The sequence below is a fragment of the Camelus bactrianus genome, chromosome 5, assembly GCF_048773025.1.
Source record: "Camelus bactrianus isolate YW-2024 breed Bactrian camel chromosome 5, ASM4877302v1, whole genome shotgun sequence".
NCBI lineage: Eukaryota > Metazoa > Chordata > Mammalia > Artiodactyla > Camelidae > Camelus > Camelus bactrianus.
This window is the reverse complement of record NC_133543.1, coordinates 73360795-73377218: the sequence shown is the minus strand read 5'-3', so window position 1 is coordinate 73377218 and position 16424 is coordinate 73360795. Positions and strand designations below refer to the sequence as shown.

General features: G+C 33.1%; 2 protein-coding genes across 6 annotated transcripts in view; one reads left to right on the top strand and one right to left on the bottom strand.

Annotated features, from left to right (window-relative positions):
• METTL21A (methyltransferase 21A, HSPA lysine) overlaps positions 1 to 16424 on the bottom strand; it is a 51726-nt gene that overhangs the window by 13131 nt on the left and 22171 nt on the right. The window lies entirely within an intron of this gene.
• CREB1 (cAMP responsive element binding protein 1) overlaps positions 1 to 16424 on the top strand; it is a 39469-nt gene that overhangs the window by 13250 nt on the left and 9795 nt on the right. For 3 of the 5 annotated variants that reach the window (XR_006726755.2, XM_010960098.3, XM_010960097.3), the window contains 4 exons: positions 66 to 166; positions 3975 to 4117; positions 8149 to 8331; positions 10245 to 10395. Coding sequence is in view for 4 of the 5 variants with exons in the window: in XM_010960098.3 (XP_010958400.1) it covers positions 66 to 166; positions 3975 to 4117; positions 8149 to 8331; positions 10245 to 10395 (578 nt within the window). In the remaining variant the exon portion in view is untranslated. The other 2 variants (XM_045520495.2, XM_045520494.2) reach the window with 2 other exon arrangements.

Below are 16424 nucleotides of genomic sequence, written 5' to 3'. Positions count from 1 at the left end.
AAATTCATAAAAATTTTATGGGAACTAAATTTGATTATCAAGATAAAGTTCTTCTTTATTTTCAGATTTCAACTATTGCAGAAAGTGAAGATTCACAGGAGTCAGTAGATAGTGTAACTGATTCCCAAAAACGAAGAGAAATTCTTTCAAGGAGGCCTTCCTACAGGTATGGAATTTAATAGTTAAAAGAATTTAGTATCAAAGGTATAAAGATACCCTTAGGTAATTGCAGGTGAAGATTTGTCGGAAAATCAATTAGCAGCTTGATTCAGGATCATACAGAATACTTCTCTTCATCTTGAGTTGCTTCTCTCAAAGAAGTTGAAGCTTATCGTACAGAATGAGAGCACTTCTTACTCTGAACAGTCCTGGATAAACACTGATAGAGAGAGAGAGAGCACACTTCTATTTTTGTAGACTGCTAGCTGCTGCTTTTTTCTGTTAAAAAGTTTGGAATAGATTTGATAAGGTTATATAGCATTTTCTAGTTACATGTCAGTTCTAAGACTACACTATCTACTTTGCAGCACATTTGCAAACTATTTCTTATGTCATGGTACTTAGCATAACTGCTGGTTAACTTAATAGTTGTTTAGGGTGATATTTTGCTGATATCCCCTAATTTTAGGGGCTCCTTACTGTAGTTTTTGTGTTCAGCTTTAGAGGTTGCCTAGTCCATGCGTTGCCTCCAAGATGGATCAAAACCAATTTTTAATACATAGAAATTGATTCCATATTAAATATCTCCAGGAAGAGCTAATTCCATAAATCTTCGTAAGCTTATTTCAGAGTTTAATAAACTTAAAACTTATAATTTTTTCATGTTATTAGCCTAAATTATTTATCTATATTTCTGTTTTTTAAAGGGATGTTTAAAGTTTTTTTCCAATTTCTGGGCTATTAAACTAGCCCTTTTCTCTATCCTCATAATTAAGGACCCTAAATAAATACCAACAAATGATTTTGAGGTCTTAAATTTTATGTTACCAAGTATGTGTTAAATGTATTTATATTCATACTTTTAAAAAAATAGCTAGTTTTAGATTTTAACTTTGAAGTATATTTCATGTTAGCATATAAGGCACATCCAACCAGGTACTAAGAAACAAGCCTGTGTCTTCTCTGTGTATAAATTCTAGGTAAATCTTAGCTGTAGACTTTATAAAATAGTTTTATGTTGAAAAAAAATCTTTCATTTGCATTAATTGGCTTATAGCATATATCCCAGCAAAGATCATTTAAATAATAACAGTTTAGTTATCAAATAGAAGATGCCTGAGACCAAGCATGTATAGAGCAAGTGTCACTTTTATCAAAGACAGTGGTATCTTCCCTTAAAATCAAATCCCACAGTGGAGTGTACCATTATTTTGCTTTTAGTTTATGAACTCTTCAATCCTAGCCTGTATGTCTTGATTAGAATAAGATCTTTAAAGTCCTTATGATATTCTTGTGAAGTTGGAGAAACGGGAATTAAATAATACAAGCTGGGTTTTTATTGGAACAACCAGCTTTGTAGTTATCAATTTTTACCCAGAGGAAGTCCTTGAAGAGTTCTCGCTTGATCTCATCTGGCTTGGTGTTTTTACCAGCAATTTAGCTGAAAAACATCTTAGAAGCCATGCTTATCAGATTTGCAACTGACAGGAACTAGGTAGCCTAATGGATAGTAGAATAAATACTTTGAAAGATCATAGCAGCCAAGGGAAATTGTTTGAAACAAACAGGATGAAATGTTGGTGATACTTATAAAATTGTTTACCTATATATAGGTATCTGAAGCAAAAGTTAACACAAAATAATACTCACCCTTATCATGTGTGATGCTTAGCTATTTATTTGTCGCTGTATGTTAGTTGCAACACACTTAATTGTTTTCATGGCCCATGTAAGGGTTATGACCCCAGTTGGAAAAACATTGCGCTAGAGACCAATACCACTCAAATATGGTCGGCAGACCAGACTGGTAAATCAGCATCTGGTTAGAAATGCAAATTCTCAGGCCCCTACCCCCATACCTAATGAATTAGAATCTCTAGAGAAGGGGACCTAGGAATCTGTGTTTTAACATGCTCTTCAAGAGCTTCTTCAGTATACTGCAGTTTGATAAACGGTGTTCTAAAACAGCAACACCCAAATCATGATCTTTTGGCCAGCTGTCAGTTCACAAGTTGTTTAAAATAGTTTTGTTTCTTGTTTGCAAAGGGAGAAGAGAAAATCATCCTCACTATAAGGAGTTTACTAAATAAGAACAGGCAGATGTGGGAAAAAATGAGTAAGAAATCTTAGAAATGAGAAATCCAGTCGGGAATTTTAAAAAATCTGTAAATGGGATAAACTTGATATAAGTAAGTGATGAGAGAATTGGTGAACTAGAAAGGAGCCGAGAAGGTAACTCAGAGTGGAGAACAAAAACAGATCAAAAATGTGAAAGATGGGTGAAAAGTCATGGAAAATAGAATGAGTTGCTCCAACAAAAGCATTTCTAGAAATTCCAGAGGGGAAATTGGGAGAAAGGAAATATTTAAAGAGATAAGAGTAGAGTATTTTCTACAGTACTAATAAAGGTAATTACATAGGTAAATATAAAAGCCAGTATTATAGTTCTGCTCTGTAACTCCTCTTTTTTTCCTCCATATGATTTGAAAGACAAATGCATAAAACAATAATTATAAATCTGTTAATAAACACACAGTGCATGAAGACATAATTTGTTACAATAAGTACATAACGGGAAAATTTCTGGTAGACTGTTGAAGCTAAGTTTCGAACTGCTTTGTTAGAAATTTAAGATGTCAAAAATTACTTGGGTTAGAGTTTTTTCCCCTCTTCTGTGATTATGTTATTCATCTGAAATATGGTAAGGTTCTTTTGTTTTTGTTTGTATTCCATTTTAGAATTTTCCCCCATCCTTGTTCATAATTAATTTCTTTTTTGAATATATGAAACATTAACATGGTTCCGAAAGTCAGAATTGTACCAAAAAAAATATATATATACACACTCAGAAGTGTCCCCTCCATCCTTTTTCACTTTGCCATCCACCCCTAGTAGATAAATAATCACATTAAACTCCATCTGGTTTTTCCTTTCTGATCTTTTTTCTTGAGCAAATACATAAATATTTTATTTCACTTTCATTCTTATACAGAAGGTACCATGATATATCCATTATTTGGATGAGCCATAGTTTATTCAACCATTCTCCTGTGTGTGGGCACATAGATTGTTTCTAGTATTTTGCAGTTATAATCAGTGCCCCCATGAATAATCTTAATGCATATGTATTTTCATACTGTTGAAAGTATATCTGAAGGGTAAGTTCCTGTATATAAGGTTGCTATGTAAACATACTTGGTTTTGTTAGATGTCACCAAATTCCCTCCATAAGGGTTATGCCAGTGTTCTGCTTCTAACAGCAGTGTACAAGAGCATGTGTTTTCTCACAGCTTTGCTAACAGAATATATTGTTATACTTTTTTATTTTTACCAATCTGAGAGTTGAGAAGTTAAAATTCAGGTTTTTGGTCTATTTTTTCCCCTCAGTTTTTAATAATTACTTCTATATTTGGGATATTGAACCTTTATCTGTAACATGTAAACATTTTCTCCTAGCATTATTGATCATCTTTTGACTTTATTTTTGCTGTTCTTTATCATGCAAAAGGATTTTTTTTTCTGTAGTCAGTTTTATTAACCTCTTCTTTAATTGCACCTGGATTTTGAATCATGATCTTTCTCTGTGTTCATTTTAAAGAGAAATACATCTATGGTTTTTCTAGTTCTGTTATGGTTTCATTTTGACATACGGATACCCTGATCCATTTTTAGTTTATTGTTGTAAATTTTTACGTTTTAAACTTCTGTCCTCAGCACTATCAGCTTTCTGCCAGTTTTCTGATCTTTTCCCCTTCTTTATATTTAGCCAATAAATGTTACTTTTATTTTAATTGATGTAATTCTCTGTTTTTTAGGAAAATTTTGAATGACTTATCTTCTGATGCACCAGGAGTGCCAAGGATTGAAGAAGAGAAGTCGGAAGAGGAGACTTCAGCACCTGCCATCACCACTGTAACGGTGCCAACTCCAATTTACCAAACTAGCAGTGGACAGTATAGTGAGTAATAAATATTTCTGTTTTGAAAAAGGAGATGAAAAACCAATGACTGCATTCTCCTTAAAGTAATCTTACAAGTGCCAGCTCTTTTCTCAATTTCAGTTGCCATTATTATATTTCCTTTGCTATTCAATAAGCAAAGTTCTGTAATGGAAGTATTTTCTTCAGGGTTTAGTTAGGACTGCTCAAATATATAAGACTTTTAAATGGTCCTTTGTTTTGTGCAGATGAATGGAGAGTCTTACAAGTTTTTCGAACCACTACTTGAAACTCATTTGAGTTAGTCCTCAAGTAATATATAGTCCTTATATAATATATGGTAATAGAAAACATGAGTTTTTTAGATAATCATTCTTTGATTTTGTTTAAGGCCAAAAATGGTCTCATTATTCATCTGTTTTAATAATTCATCTTTCCTTCTAAAAGTAGCATTTTGAAGTTGTATTAATATTTCATGGATGGAGAGGCTTGGTTACAGTCTACTAGCACATTCACTTATTACTCCTTTTAAGATAAAAGGTAGTGTGGTGAATTATGATAATGTAAACATGAGGACTGCTGAAATTAAGAGAACACTTTGCTTTTTGTCTCACAGAAAGCAAAGATTTCTTTTGCAAAATTATCAAAGTTTCCATTTCTCTGATGTCTCTTGACACTTAGGTCTCTCTTCTTACCTTTCACCTAAATCTGTTAGAAAGTACTTTTGAGTTCTACTTTTGTTTGATCAAAGACATTTGTGTAAATGGTACCTTTTCCTCTCTTTTTCCAACATCTCTTTGACTCCCAAAGTGCCTCACACATAAATGTCTCCATTTTGATTTGTTCATTAAATTCAGTACTGCCCATTATACAGTTTTCCTCCCTCTCTTCCTTAATTACAAGTTAAATATACACATTGAAATTCCTTTGTTGCATTGGTTTTCTGATGCCCTAGGGTAGTCTGTGTCAGTAGTATGTATGAAAATTTGACTCCCAAGTTCATAGTTTTCCAGTTACATCTCAGCCTTAGTTTGGATAACTCTAATTTGCATTCCAACTGTACTGAAAACAAGTAGCAGACTTTTTAGCTCTCCCAAAGGTGAAACTTTTAATAGTAAGTAGAAGGCAGGCATCTTTGACTAAGCTTCTTGCCCATTCTGTAAGCTTGTTAGAGTTCAGTCATCTTTTTCCTTATTTGTTGGCAGAGGTAGGTACTATCTTTGTAAGTGTAAGTATGTGTTTTTTAGCCTTATATCCAACCAATTTGAATTATTTAAAATTGTATTCTAAGACATTTATCAATGACCTGAGGGATATAGCATACTCCTGTTAGTAACAGTGAAAATTGGCAGTGATTCTCACTTGAACTAGAAAGCATGCTCTTTAGGAAAGAGTCTTATCAGAATCTCAAACAGGGAAGTGAAGTTGAGAAAAATAGATGTTTCATGTGGCATACCCCTCTCCTCCAACTGACAGTTGCTAGTTTTAAGGGTTGAGACATTAAAAGCTTTATGTATTATCTTTATCCCTTATTCTCTTCTGTATATGCACATATGGCCTTGATGGAACTGATTTAACATTATGTTCTTGGTTGTCATTAAGAATCAATATAATGACCACTTAGCATGTACAACAGTATTACATAGTTCTTAACTTATAAAACAAAAATATGGTTGTGAAAATTTAAATGGTAGAGGTTTATAGTAGTAATAAAAAGTAAAAATCCTTTCCATCCTTCTCCACTAGTAAGAGTTTGGTATGTATCTTTGCATTCTTTTCCATTCTTTGTATACATACACATATCATGTATTTTTATACAAGTGAGACCTACATTATTTATATACCATAGACAAGCATATACACATATAGTTATGTATATACATATGGTTTCTCTAATAGCTACATTGTGTTTCACTGTATAAATATAACATTTTAAAATCACACATACTGATGAACATTAAGGACATCTCTACTGTTTCAAACTGCTGCATGAACATCCTTGTATATATATACTGTCCTTTCTCAGTGGGATAGCACCAGAAGAGTGGAACTGTTGGATCTAAGTCATCCTGCCCAAATACCCATCCCAGTGGCTAACCAATTTGTACTCCTTTAGTAAATTGGTTATTTTTTTAATTAATGCTGTTATTAGTTTTATTCATTACTTGGTTCACAGTCCCTGGTAATATAGTCTTATTTGAGAGATTCTAGTCTTAGGTAGAAAACATGTTCTATCATTTTGAACTTCAGTTTTTTGTTTCACTAAATAAAATGTAATCTATGGTATTTTCCTCTTCATTTTAGCTACTCAAAAATCTTAGCTAAGTTTGTTTAATTATATTCTTTCTTTCTTCTAGATTTTGTGGTAGAATCAGTATATTCACCTAAAGATACATAGGTTGCTTGACTTATGTCTTTTTCTTCTTGTTTTAATGAATGCAGTTTTATTGAAAGCTATCTTAATAAGTCCTTTTGGAATAATTGAGTGTATAAATATATATTATAGAGAAAAACAATGATAGGATCAGACTTCAGTTTTCAGAGTACTTTCACATCTATACATGGTCTCATTTAATTTTTATAACAATTTTACTTAATGGCTAGAACCAGATATTTTTATTTTCACAGAAGAGATAACAGATTCAAATAAGTTTAGTGATGGAACTTGGACTAGAACCCATACCTCCTGATTTTTAGTTTCCTTCTTGTTTCCTTCCAGCTTGAGTTCATTGGTATATAGCCAAGAAGAAAGTTGTGTTTGTTGAATACAATGGAATTTGCTTATTAACTCTATATGAGAAATTGTGGTTTGATTCTGTTAACCTTCTGATTCTTTCAAGTCATCCTGCAGTACTAATGTCAAAATAGTTCTTAGATATTCCTTTTTAGCTTTGTCTAAGATAAGTAAAATTTATGCAATCTAAAGTTAGATGGAGTATATATGCCAGTATCTTAATTTCCAGAGATATCATTTGCTAAATCAAATCTTAGCCATTAACTGTTACTGTTTCTTGATTGACCAGTAAATAATCCAATTTTCCATATACAGATGACTCAGGATATTAGTTGGCTGGCTAACCATTGATCTCAAACTAATTCCCTTGTAATAGACAAAAAGTAATGTGCTTAAATCAGACATGTTGACTTACTCAGTTAAAATCCATTATGTAATTTTATATGTAATATTGTGATTTTTAGTCCTTTTTCTGGAAAACTTGAACTCTCAACAGAGAGAGTGTCTTACTAACTTTCTCCATGTACTATAGCATAAAGGTTAATTCAGTTTTGTTTTGTTCTGTTTTTTCATAAAGTTAAATATCAGTATGAGTGAAAATTGATTATAACAGATGAATGACAAGTGTGGTTAATTGTGAATGACATTATAACAGATGAATGACAAGTGTGGTTAATTGTGAATAATCAAATGATCCTATAGGAGAATGCTTGGATATTTAAATTAGAAATAGTAGTAAAATATTCTTTTCTAAATGATGATCTTGGGCTCTAATTTTACACTTCATGAGAGGTCTGTGCTAATTAAGTTCCATAGGGCATATCAGTTTTTTAACTGAATGGACTTCTGTTATACTTTCTGCTTTACTAACTGAGTTAGAGAACAGAATACACTACTGAACTGCTTTATTAATTATGTATTAAAATAATAATTTATTGAATGCTTATTACATGCCCATATCTGTGCTAATAAGTACATGAACATGAAAAAAAATATTATGCAGTTAATGCAGAGTGATACCTCCTCTGAACCAAATAACTTCAAAAGGAATTTAACAATTTCTCATTTATCTTTTTTTAACAGATATTATTATAAATTATAATGTGATTCATAGAGTGCATTTGCATTCTAGAAATTGGATGTAGATTCCGAGCAGAAATTTACTTGAGTATACAAAATCCTTCTTGGTGATGTTATTTGCTGTAATAATTTCTCCTAGATTATGTCTTTCAGATAATTCTACTTTGAATTTATTATGTTGTATAAGTTTTATATGGTATTAATTAATCTTGTAACAATAAAATCCATTGGGTTTTAGTTGCCATTACCCAGGGAGGAGCAATACAGCTGGCTAACAATGGTACCGATGGGGTACAGGGCCTGCAAACGTTAACCATGACCAATGCAGCTGCCACACAGCCGGGTACTACCATTCTACAGTATGCACAGACCACTGATGGACAGCAGATCTTAGTGCCCAGCAACCAAGTTGTTGTTCAAGGTAAGAGAGTTCAGAATTCACAGGAGTGGTAAATTCTTTGAAAGGTTAAAATTTTATAAACTCAGAAAAAGTAAGTATGATACAGCAAAGCACTGTTAAAATATAGTTAATTTTTCTTCATTATATAATGATAGTATTTTCCATGAACTCTTCCATTATTCCAGTTGGACCAAAATGTCATGGCATAAAAACAACTATTTTCAGATTTAAAAATATAACATCTATCTTTAACACCTTTAGCATTTGGGTATGAGAGAAACAGGATAGGATAAAGGGAAAGACAATAAATTAGGAGTTAGGAAAGCTAGATTCTAGACTTAACTATATAGATTTGCTTTGTGACCTTGAGTAAGACTCAGCCTCCCTGGGCCTCATTTTTGTTCATGTGTCAAATGGAAAGTTGTATTAAATCACTGAAAAGAATTAGGTTCAAAATTCTGTTTTTCTGCTTTTTATTCAAAAGAAATTTCCATCTTCATTTCTGAGATCATCATTTTTTATTTCAAATGAAAGCATTATATTCTGAAAAATCTTATACCAGTATGCAAGTCTGCTAGTCTATGGGCAAAAGTAGTAATTAAATCCTTGGTGAATTATAGAAATAGCTTTTTTCTGTTTTATTTTAGTTTTTTTTGTTTTCTTCCTGTTTCAGGAATTTTTATGGATAGAAGTTGACCATTTTTCTTTGAATTCATTTGAATATTTTAAGAATATGATATATGCCAGATTGAAAATTTCTATATTGAAGTAATAATAAATCTGTTTCTAAAAATATTTTCATTAATAATAAGTTTTGCCTTGGCTAGGTAATGACAGATGTGCCGCTTCACCATGGATAATTAATTTTGAATAATCCTAAGACACCATCTAAAGAGTCATAATTTATTTAAAGGGCCCTAATGTATTTACAGAATATATTCTGTTACTAAATAAATAATATTTGAAGAAGATAATATTTTGCTTATTAATGGGAGTAAAACACCTTTTCACTTTACATGCAGGTACTCAAAAAGTTGTAAAGCAGGATGTCAGTGAATTTGAATTCTGAACGTCAGTTTGAAGATGGTAACATGTTTAGTATATAAATCTTTTCCACTCAAACTACACATTTTAATTGATATTAATAACAAGTATGGATGATTTTATAAATAGCTTCAAATTCTCTCAGATAATGTTAGGTTCCTTATTCTCAGGATGGCATATTATTAAGCTGTTTTTAGAAGTGGTATGACAACTAGTGATCTTGGTTTTTTTTTCTTTAATAAATGATGGATCATTTAGTTAGAAAAATAAAATTTCAGTTTATTGAGCCATTATCTAATTTACATTAAGACAATGTTTACAAATAATATGATTAGCATCAATGGTACACTTTTTCATACTTTCAGTTTTGTTACAATTAGAAATTTATAATAGTTGACCATAATGCTTTATTTTCTCTTCCATTTTGCTACTTTATGAAAAATCATGGTCGTTTTTATGTCGTGGCAAGAGTCTACTTGAAATTTTTTAATATGAATTTACCAATATCAAAGGAAGACATTGAGGACTATACTCTATCTAGGAAGATCATCCAAGCTGTGCCCTACTTACCTTTTAGACTTAAGGTTGGTAAGCATGTTAACAACAGAATAGAACTACATTCCAATGAAAGATAAATTTAAGACCCCCAGACATAGGTTAAGACCTCTTTCATCCAAATGTCTATACTAATAAACACACTAAATTGGGAATTATTTCTGAGAAATGACCCAAAGAGTGCTGATTCTCTCTACATTTTAGTCAGAATCATCTGCTCCTTTTTTTCCCTTTTAATTCCAAAATGTATATTTAGATTGATGATTGACACAGATAGTTTTACCAAGTCATGGTGCTTAAGTATCTTACACCATGCTCACTGTTACTCTTTTCAGCTGCCTCTGGAGATGTACAAACATACCAGATTCGCACAGCGCCCACTAGCACCATTGCCCCTGGAGTTGTTATGGCGTCCTCCCCAGCACTTCCTACGCAGCCGGCCGAAGAAGCAGCACGAAAGAGAGAGGTTCGCCTAATGAAGAACAGGTACACATAATGCATTTACTTAGATTGTTTTAGGTCAAGTACATCTTCATATTCTGTCACAGATGTGTCTTTTACATCTGCTGACAATAGGATCTTTGCATTGAGATTTTTTTCTGGTAAAAATGATGGATTTTGCTAAAACTTCTTTATTTAATAAGCTGCCCTTATGAGATGGCTAAGGGATCAGGGGTCAATCTTTGATGATAGAGTAGTTTTCTTTCATGCAAATTCCCCATGAGAGATTTAATGCACAACTTTGCTATTTTTTCACTATTATTCTAACCAACTAGCAAAGTTATTTTAAAATTGTTTCTTTTCATGAGTAGTATTGTTCAAAAAGATCAAGAGTTTCATGTATATATCTTGAAATTAAATGTTAAGCTTTATTTATATTAAATGTATTTATAGTGTGTGATAGCCAGTCCAAGTTTTAATGCATATTATCTTTACTCAAAATAACAATTTAACACCTAAAAATTCTTCAAAAATAGATTAATTTGAGAACATCTTGTTATTGACAGAAATCTTAATATAGAGTTAGTCTTCAACAATGAAAATACTGCACTATCAAAAATGTGTTAAATGTGGGCAAAGTAATTCCCATAAAGTGAATTCATAGCTATAAATAGTTTTGTCATCAGAAAAAAAAAACCAGAATAAAATAGTTTTATTTACTTATGTTTACCTTAGTATTTTTATTTATTTAGCTTAGGATTTCAATATTTAGCGTAGGATATGGAAATGACATAAGACAAACTAAAGAAAATGAAAATAAAGTTATATAAAGGTATTAAAAGTTTGAAACAGTGAAATATCCCTCTGCTGTTCACCCCAAGATTCTTCAAATGCTATGATAAAGTGAAAGAAATAGATTGAACTTAGAGGATCTGGATTCAAGTCCTGGATCTACCCCTTCTCCTGTGACTTTTGAAGAACATAACCTCTAAAGCTCAGTTTTCTTTTTTGTAAAACAAGATCCCACTATCCACCCAAAGCATTGCTCTTTGGGTCAAATAAGAGAATTCTTTTGAAAACATTTTGCAACTGCAGTGCTCTGTAGAAATATCTGTTTTCGTGTAGTTTCATGTTTCAACTCAGGTCAACCTCTTTCGTTCTTAAAATATTTCCAGCTGTTGTGGAATATTAGTAAATTACATCTAAGCTATGAGAAATGGCAGTTTTTTCTGGGATATTAGGCAAAGAGTAACTTTTATCTGTGCTCCATCAATCTGTGATTTTCTTCAAGTATTTAAGTTATAAACAGAGCATAAAAGCTGTGTTCATATTTAAATGTATTTTAAAATATAAATTAAACTATGCATTTAATTTTTTTCAGTTTTAAAATATTTGTAAGGACATTTTGTTTGAAGGACAAATGTTTAAAATATTCAACTCTTTTTAGAATTAGAAGCAAGTTTGACTAGAAGTCTCAAGTAAAGTCTAGGTTATAAAATTTAACACAACAGCACTTACTAAAGAAACCAGTTCTCAGCAGATAATAGCAGAGCAATCAGATAGAAAATAAATCCTCTTGGTTATAAAAACAGGGGTGGGGGAAGGGTATAGCCCAGTGGTAGAGTGTGTGCTTAGCATGCACAAAATCTTGGGAAATCCTGGGTTCAATCCCCAGTACCTCCTTTAATAGATAGATAGATAGATAGATAGATAGATAGATAGATAGATAGATAGATAGATAGATAGACAGACAGACAGACAAACCGACCTAATTACCCCCACCCAAAAAAAAGTTTAAAAAAACAGGAGAAAGATTTTAGAATGTGTCTACATAGTTTGTCTCTGTGGAACAGAAATACTTACCCTTATACAGAAAAGAGTAAGCAGCAGCATAATTATAGTGGGTAGGTAAGGAGGCAGCACTATAGCTTCTTGTCTGCTCTGCTGTATAGGGAGTTGCCCCATTTATCAAAACACATTGATTTGACTGGTATACCAAATTTCCCAGTTTCTCTATTCATTTGATTTATGCCCCCACCACACACACCAAGTTGGGGACAGGGCACACATAGCTACAGTTCCTAATAACCTTTGCTTGCCTGAGATCTTCAGGGAAGCTACCTGACTTACTCTGGACTCTTTAGTAAAATACTTTGGCTTGGATTTAATTACACCCTAAGGAAACTTCCCATTGTCCCTGCTATGGCTCCCTTTCCCCTTTATTCCCAGATTACTGCTGGCTCTGCTTTTTCAACTTCCATTCACAAGAATCTGGCTTCTGTGACCACCATTACCACTTCTATGTCTATAGAAAGGTTCAGAAGCCCTCCCACTTGGCAAATCTAGTATTCTCTTTTCATTTCATTTTACCTTTATGGGAATATTTGACACTTCTGACTACTCATTTTCCCTTAAACTCTTCTTTGGCTTACTCACCTGGTCTTCTACCTACTTCTTAGATTTTCCCTTGGAACTTTCATCCATACCCATATATTTCAGGTATCACCTATATGCTAGTACAGCCTAATTATATATATTCTGGCTTTGACCTTTCCCTTGAGATATTATTTATTAGGGTCCAGTATGTGCTGGACACCTGATTTCTTTACATATTTTATTAGTTCTACCTATAATGAAAGAGAAGCTTATCCACTTTACTGAGGAGATATGGTTCAGAAAGAAGTTAAATATCTTACCACAGGTCACACAAACAGGTAGAACTGAGATATGAGCTTGGGTCTGGCACCAAAGCCTGTGTACATGCTGCATAGCAGATTCCAGTGTACAGCCATCATCTCCTGCTCTGCCCCTCAAACTGGAACACATGGCAGTGTGCTGGAGATATGTAGCACCAAGAGGCAAACATAGAACGCTTTCCTTGAATGTTTATTTCGCTCAAAAGTTTTAAGGTAACAATTTTAAGGTAAAATTAAAGACTTGAAAGAAATTCACACTAGCAGTAGTTGCTTTGGACTGTGCCCCCATATTTAGTTTTCTCTGCCATTGTGGGTACTTACGTGGAAAAGTTAGAGAAGTACTCTCCTGAACATATTGACTAGGATAAATGTCCCAATAACGACCTATCTTCTTAAACTAAACTTTGATAAAACATTGTGATCCCCAAATTCTATAATATCCAAATTGCCATTTACTCAAAAACGAAGATAAGTAATAAATATTGTAAAACCAAATATAGATGGTTACATTATTTTGTGTTGCTGCAGTAACAAAAAATTAACAAAATCTCAGTGTCTTAGAACAGTAAAAATTATCTCCTCACTTACGTTACATTTTGGCAGCCACAGGTCAGCTGCTGTTGCTCTCCACATGCTCCCAGCCGGAGGAGGAGCACCTCTTTGAGGCCTATTATTCATGTAGCAAAAGGAAAGGGGCATTGCTTTTTAAAGCATCTGCTTGATTGTGGTGAACATCACATCCACTCAGGTACATTGGCCAAAGCACAGGCAAGGACAAGCCCAAAGTCAGTGAAGTGGGGATGTGTGCTCTTTCCACAGGGAGGGAATAGTAAAAAATTGTGGAGGTAATACTACCCACTACCCCTAGCTTATTTTAGAGGGCAGGAAGAGTTTAGTAGGTTTCTGAGAGGCAGAAATAGTAAAGGAGAAGGTTAAGTAGGTTTGATCACTTAAAAATATAAAGTCTCTGATTAGCTAAGGAAAGGTAAGCTAGTAAAGCAAACAAACTTGAAACATTTTAACAAATAAAGTCAGAAGACTAATGATAAGGGGCAGATTCATGGAAAATGAGTTAGAAAATAGGGCTTTTTTTTAAAGTGAAAATTCAAAATAAAGTATATGCTATGTAAATTAAGGTACATCTTTTCAACTGTATAAAACCAACCATTAATAATAAAGATGTGTTCTGTATTGAGAAGGGAAGATGTTCACCGTGGAAAAGAGCAGGTTACCAAAGAATATGTATTATGATCCCATTTTTACTTATTTTTATTACAGAAGTAAAACATACTCATTATAAGCACATCAGAAAATATTTAATCACCACTAATTGTGCCACCCAGAAGAATGTTAACATTCTGGAGTATAGTTTTGCCGCTAATATATATGTGCAAAGATAAATAATATATTTTTAGTATACCTTTTTTTATTTTGAAATAATTTTAGCTTATGGGAACAGCTGTTAAAATAGTACAGAGTTCCAGATACTCTTTATCCAGCTTCCTCTAATTTTAGCACATTACATAACCAGGCTATGTTTATCAAAACTTAAGAAATTAGCATTGTTATATATTATGTATAGTAATTAACAAAGGTTTTTTTGTCATGATACAATACTATTAACTGAACTATCCATATTATTTTAATTTCCTGTTATTCCACTTCTATTCCTTTTCTCTGCCAGAATCCAGTCCAGGGTACCACATTACATGTAGTATGCATGGCTCCTCATCTCCTCCAGTCTGTGACAATTTCTCTTTGCTTGTCTTTCATGGCCATGTCACTTTTGAAGAGTAGTGGTCAAGTTTCTTTCAGAATGTCCCTCCGTTTGGGCTTGTGTGGTGTTTTATTGTGATTAAAGGAAGGTAATGGATTTGGGGGGAGAATACCAGAGGCGTGGTGTATCCTTTTTGTCACATCGTATCAGGGCACACATATCAATATTACTCATTCCTGGCAGTGTTAACTTTGATCACTTGGTTATAAAGTGCTGTCCAGTGTCCCCTCTGCAGTTACCATTTTTCTCTTTTTATGCTGTTTTCCTTAGAAGCAAGTTACTAAATTTGGCCCACATTCAAAAGGAGAACTAAATTCCACCTCCTGGAAAGGAGAGTATCAAAGAATTTGTGGTCATAGGTGAAAACCAACAAAGTAACTGGTGTATTTTGGGGGAGATACTTGGAGTCTATGCCAATATATTTCTCTTTAAAGTTTTGCCAACTACCTTTAGTATTCATGAGTGAATCTTTCCTGCAGTAATTATTACTGTGATATTCTAATGAGGATTTTCTATTTCCCCATCCCTTCTACATTCATTAACTGGAATTCTTCTATAAGGACATTCTATCCCTTCTTCCCCACGTATTTATTTATATCGTTTGACTTATGGGGAGATTAATAGCTCAGTGGTTTAGCACGCGCTTCACATACACAGGGTCCTGGGTTCAATCCCCAGTACCTCCATTAAAAATAAACAAATAAACCTAATCCCCCCCCCAAAAAAAAAAAAAACCTAAAGACAGTCTTAAGGATATTTATTCTTTGGGCTATAGTTCAATATTATTTAATTATGGTGTTGTTAAGAATATTCCAGCTTTGGCCATTGGGAGTCCTTACAGGTTGGTTTCTGTGTCCTTTCAATGATGTCTTACTTTTCTTTAAGCACATTTTTACTTTCTGGCACTACAAGATCATTCAGCTCAACTTCTTACCTTGTGTTTTCCCTGCCTTAGCCTTGAAATCAGCCATTTCTTCAGTAAGCCATAGTTTATTTTATTGGAAGATGGTATTTAGAAATCAGCTGGGCATTAGGTATATGTGAGGTTTCACAGGCTCTCCTGAAAGACAGCTAGGGTGTGTGTGTGTGTACACACCTACACACTAGCGCATGTATGCACATACCTATATTTCTGTACCTGTTAAATACAAGTTTGTACTAGCCCCTCTGATTCTAATATGTAACCACAGAATTCATTTTAACCTTCTCTTCCCCTCTTTGCTTATTTATAACTTTGTTCTTTGACAGAAACTTGGCTTCCCATTAAGGACAACTTATTTACATATTTGTTAAACTCTAGTATCATATAATATAGTTTCAGAATTGCTAACTTGTACCCCTGTGAGAAACAAATGTGCAATACAGTATTTATGGACAGTTCTTTTTGTTTTTAGCCTTAAACTACCAGTGAAAGACTATTTCATAGTTACTTAGGTCTGCTTCTTTTTTCCCCACCTTCTTCAGTGAGGTTATGTCATACATTTATAGTACAGTTAGATTTGTCAACAACATCTTCAATCCCAGTTCTGGGATTCTCAGCATCCTGTTTTTTATTTTTTATTTTTCATTACTTTCCTCTTTGTGTTGTATAGCTCTGTGGA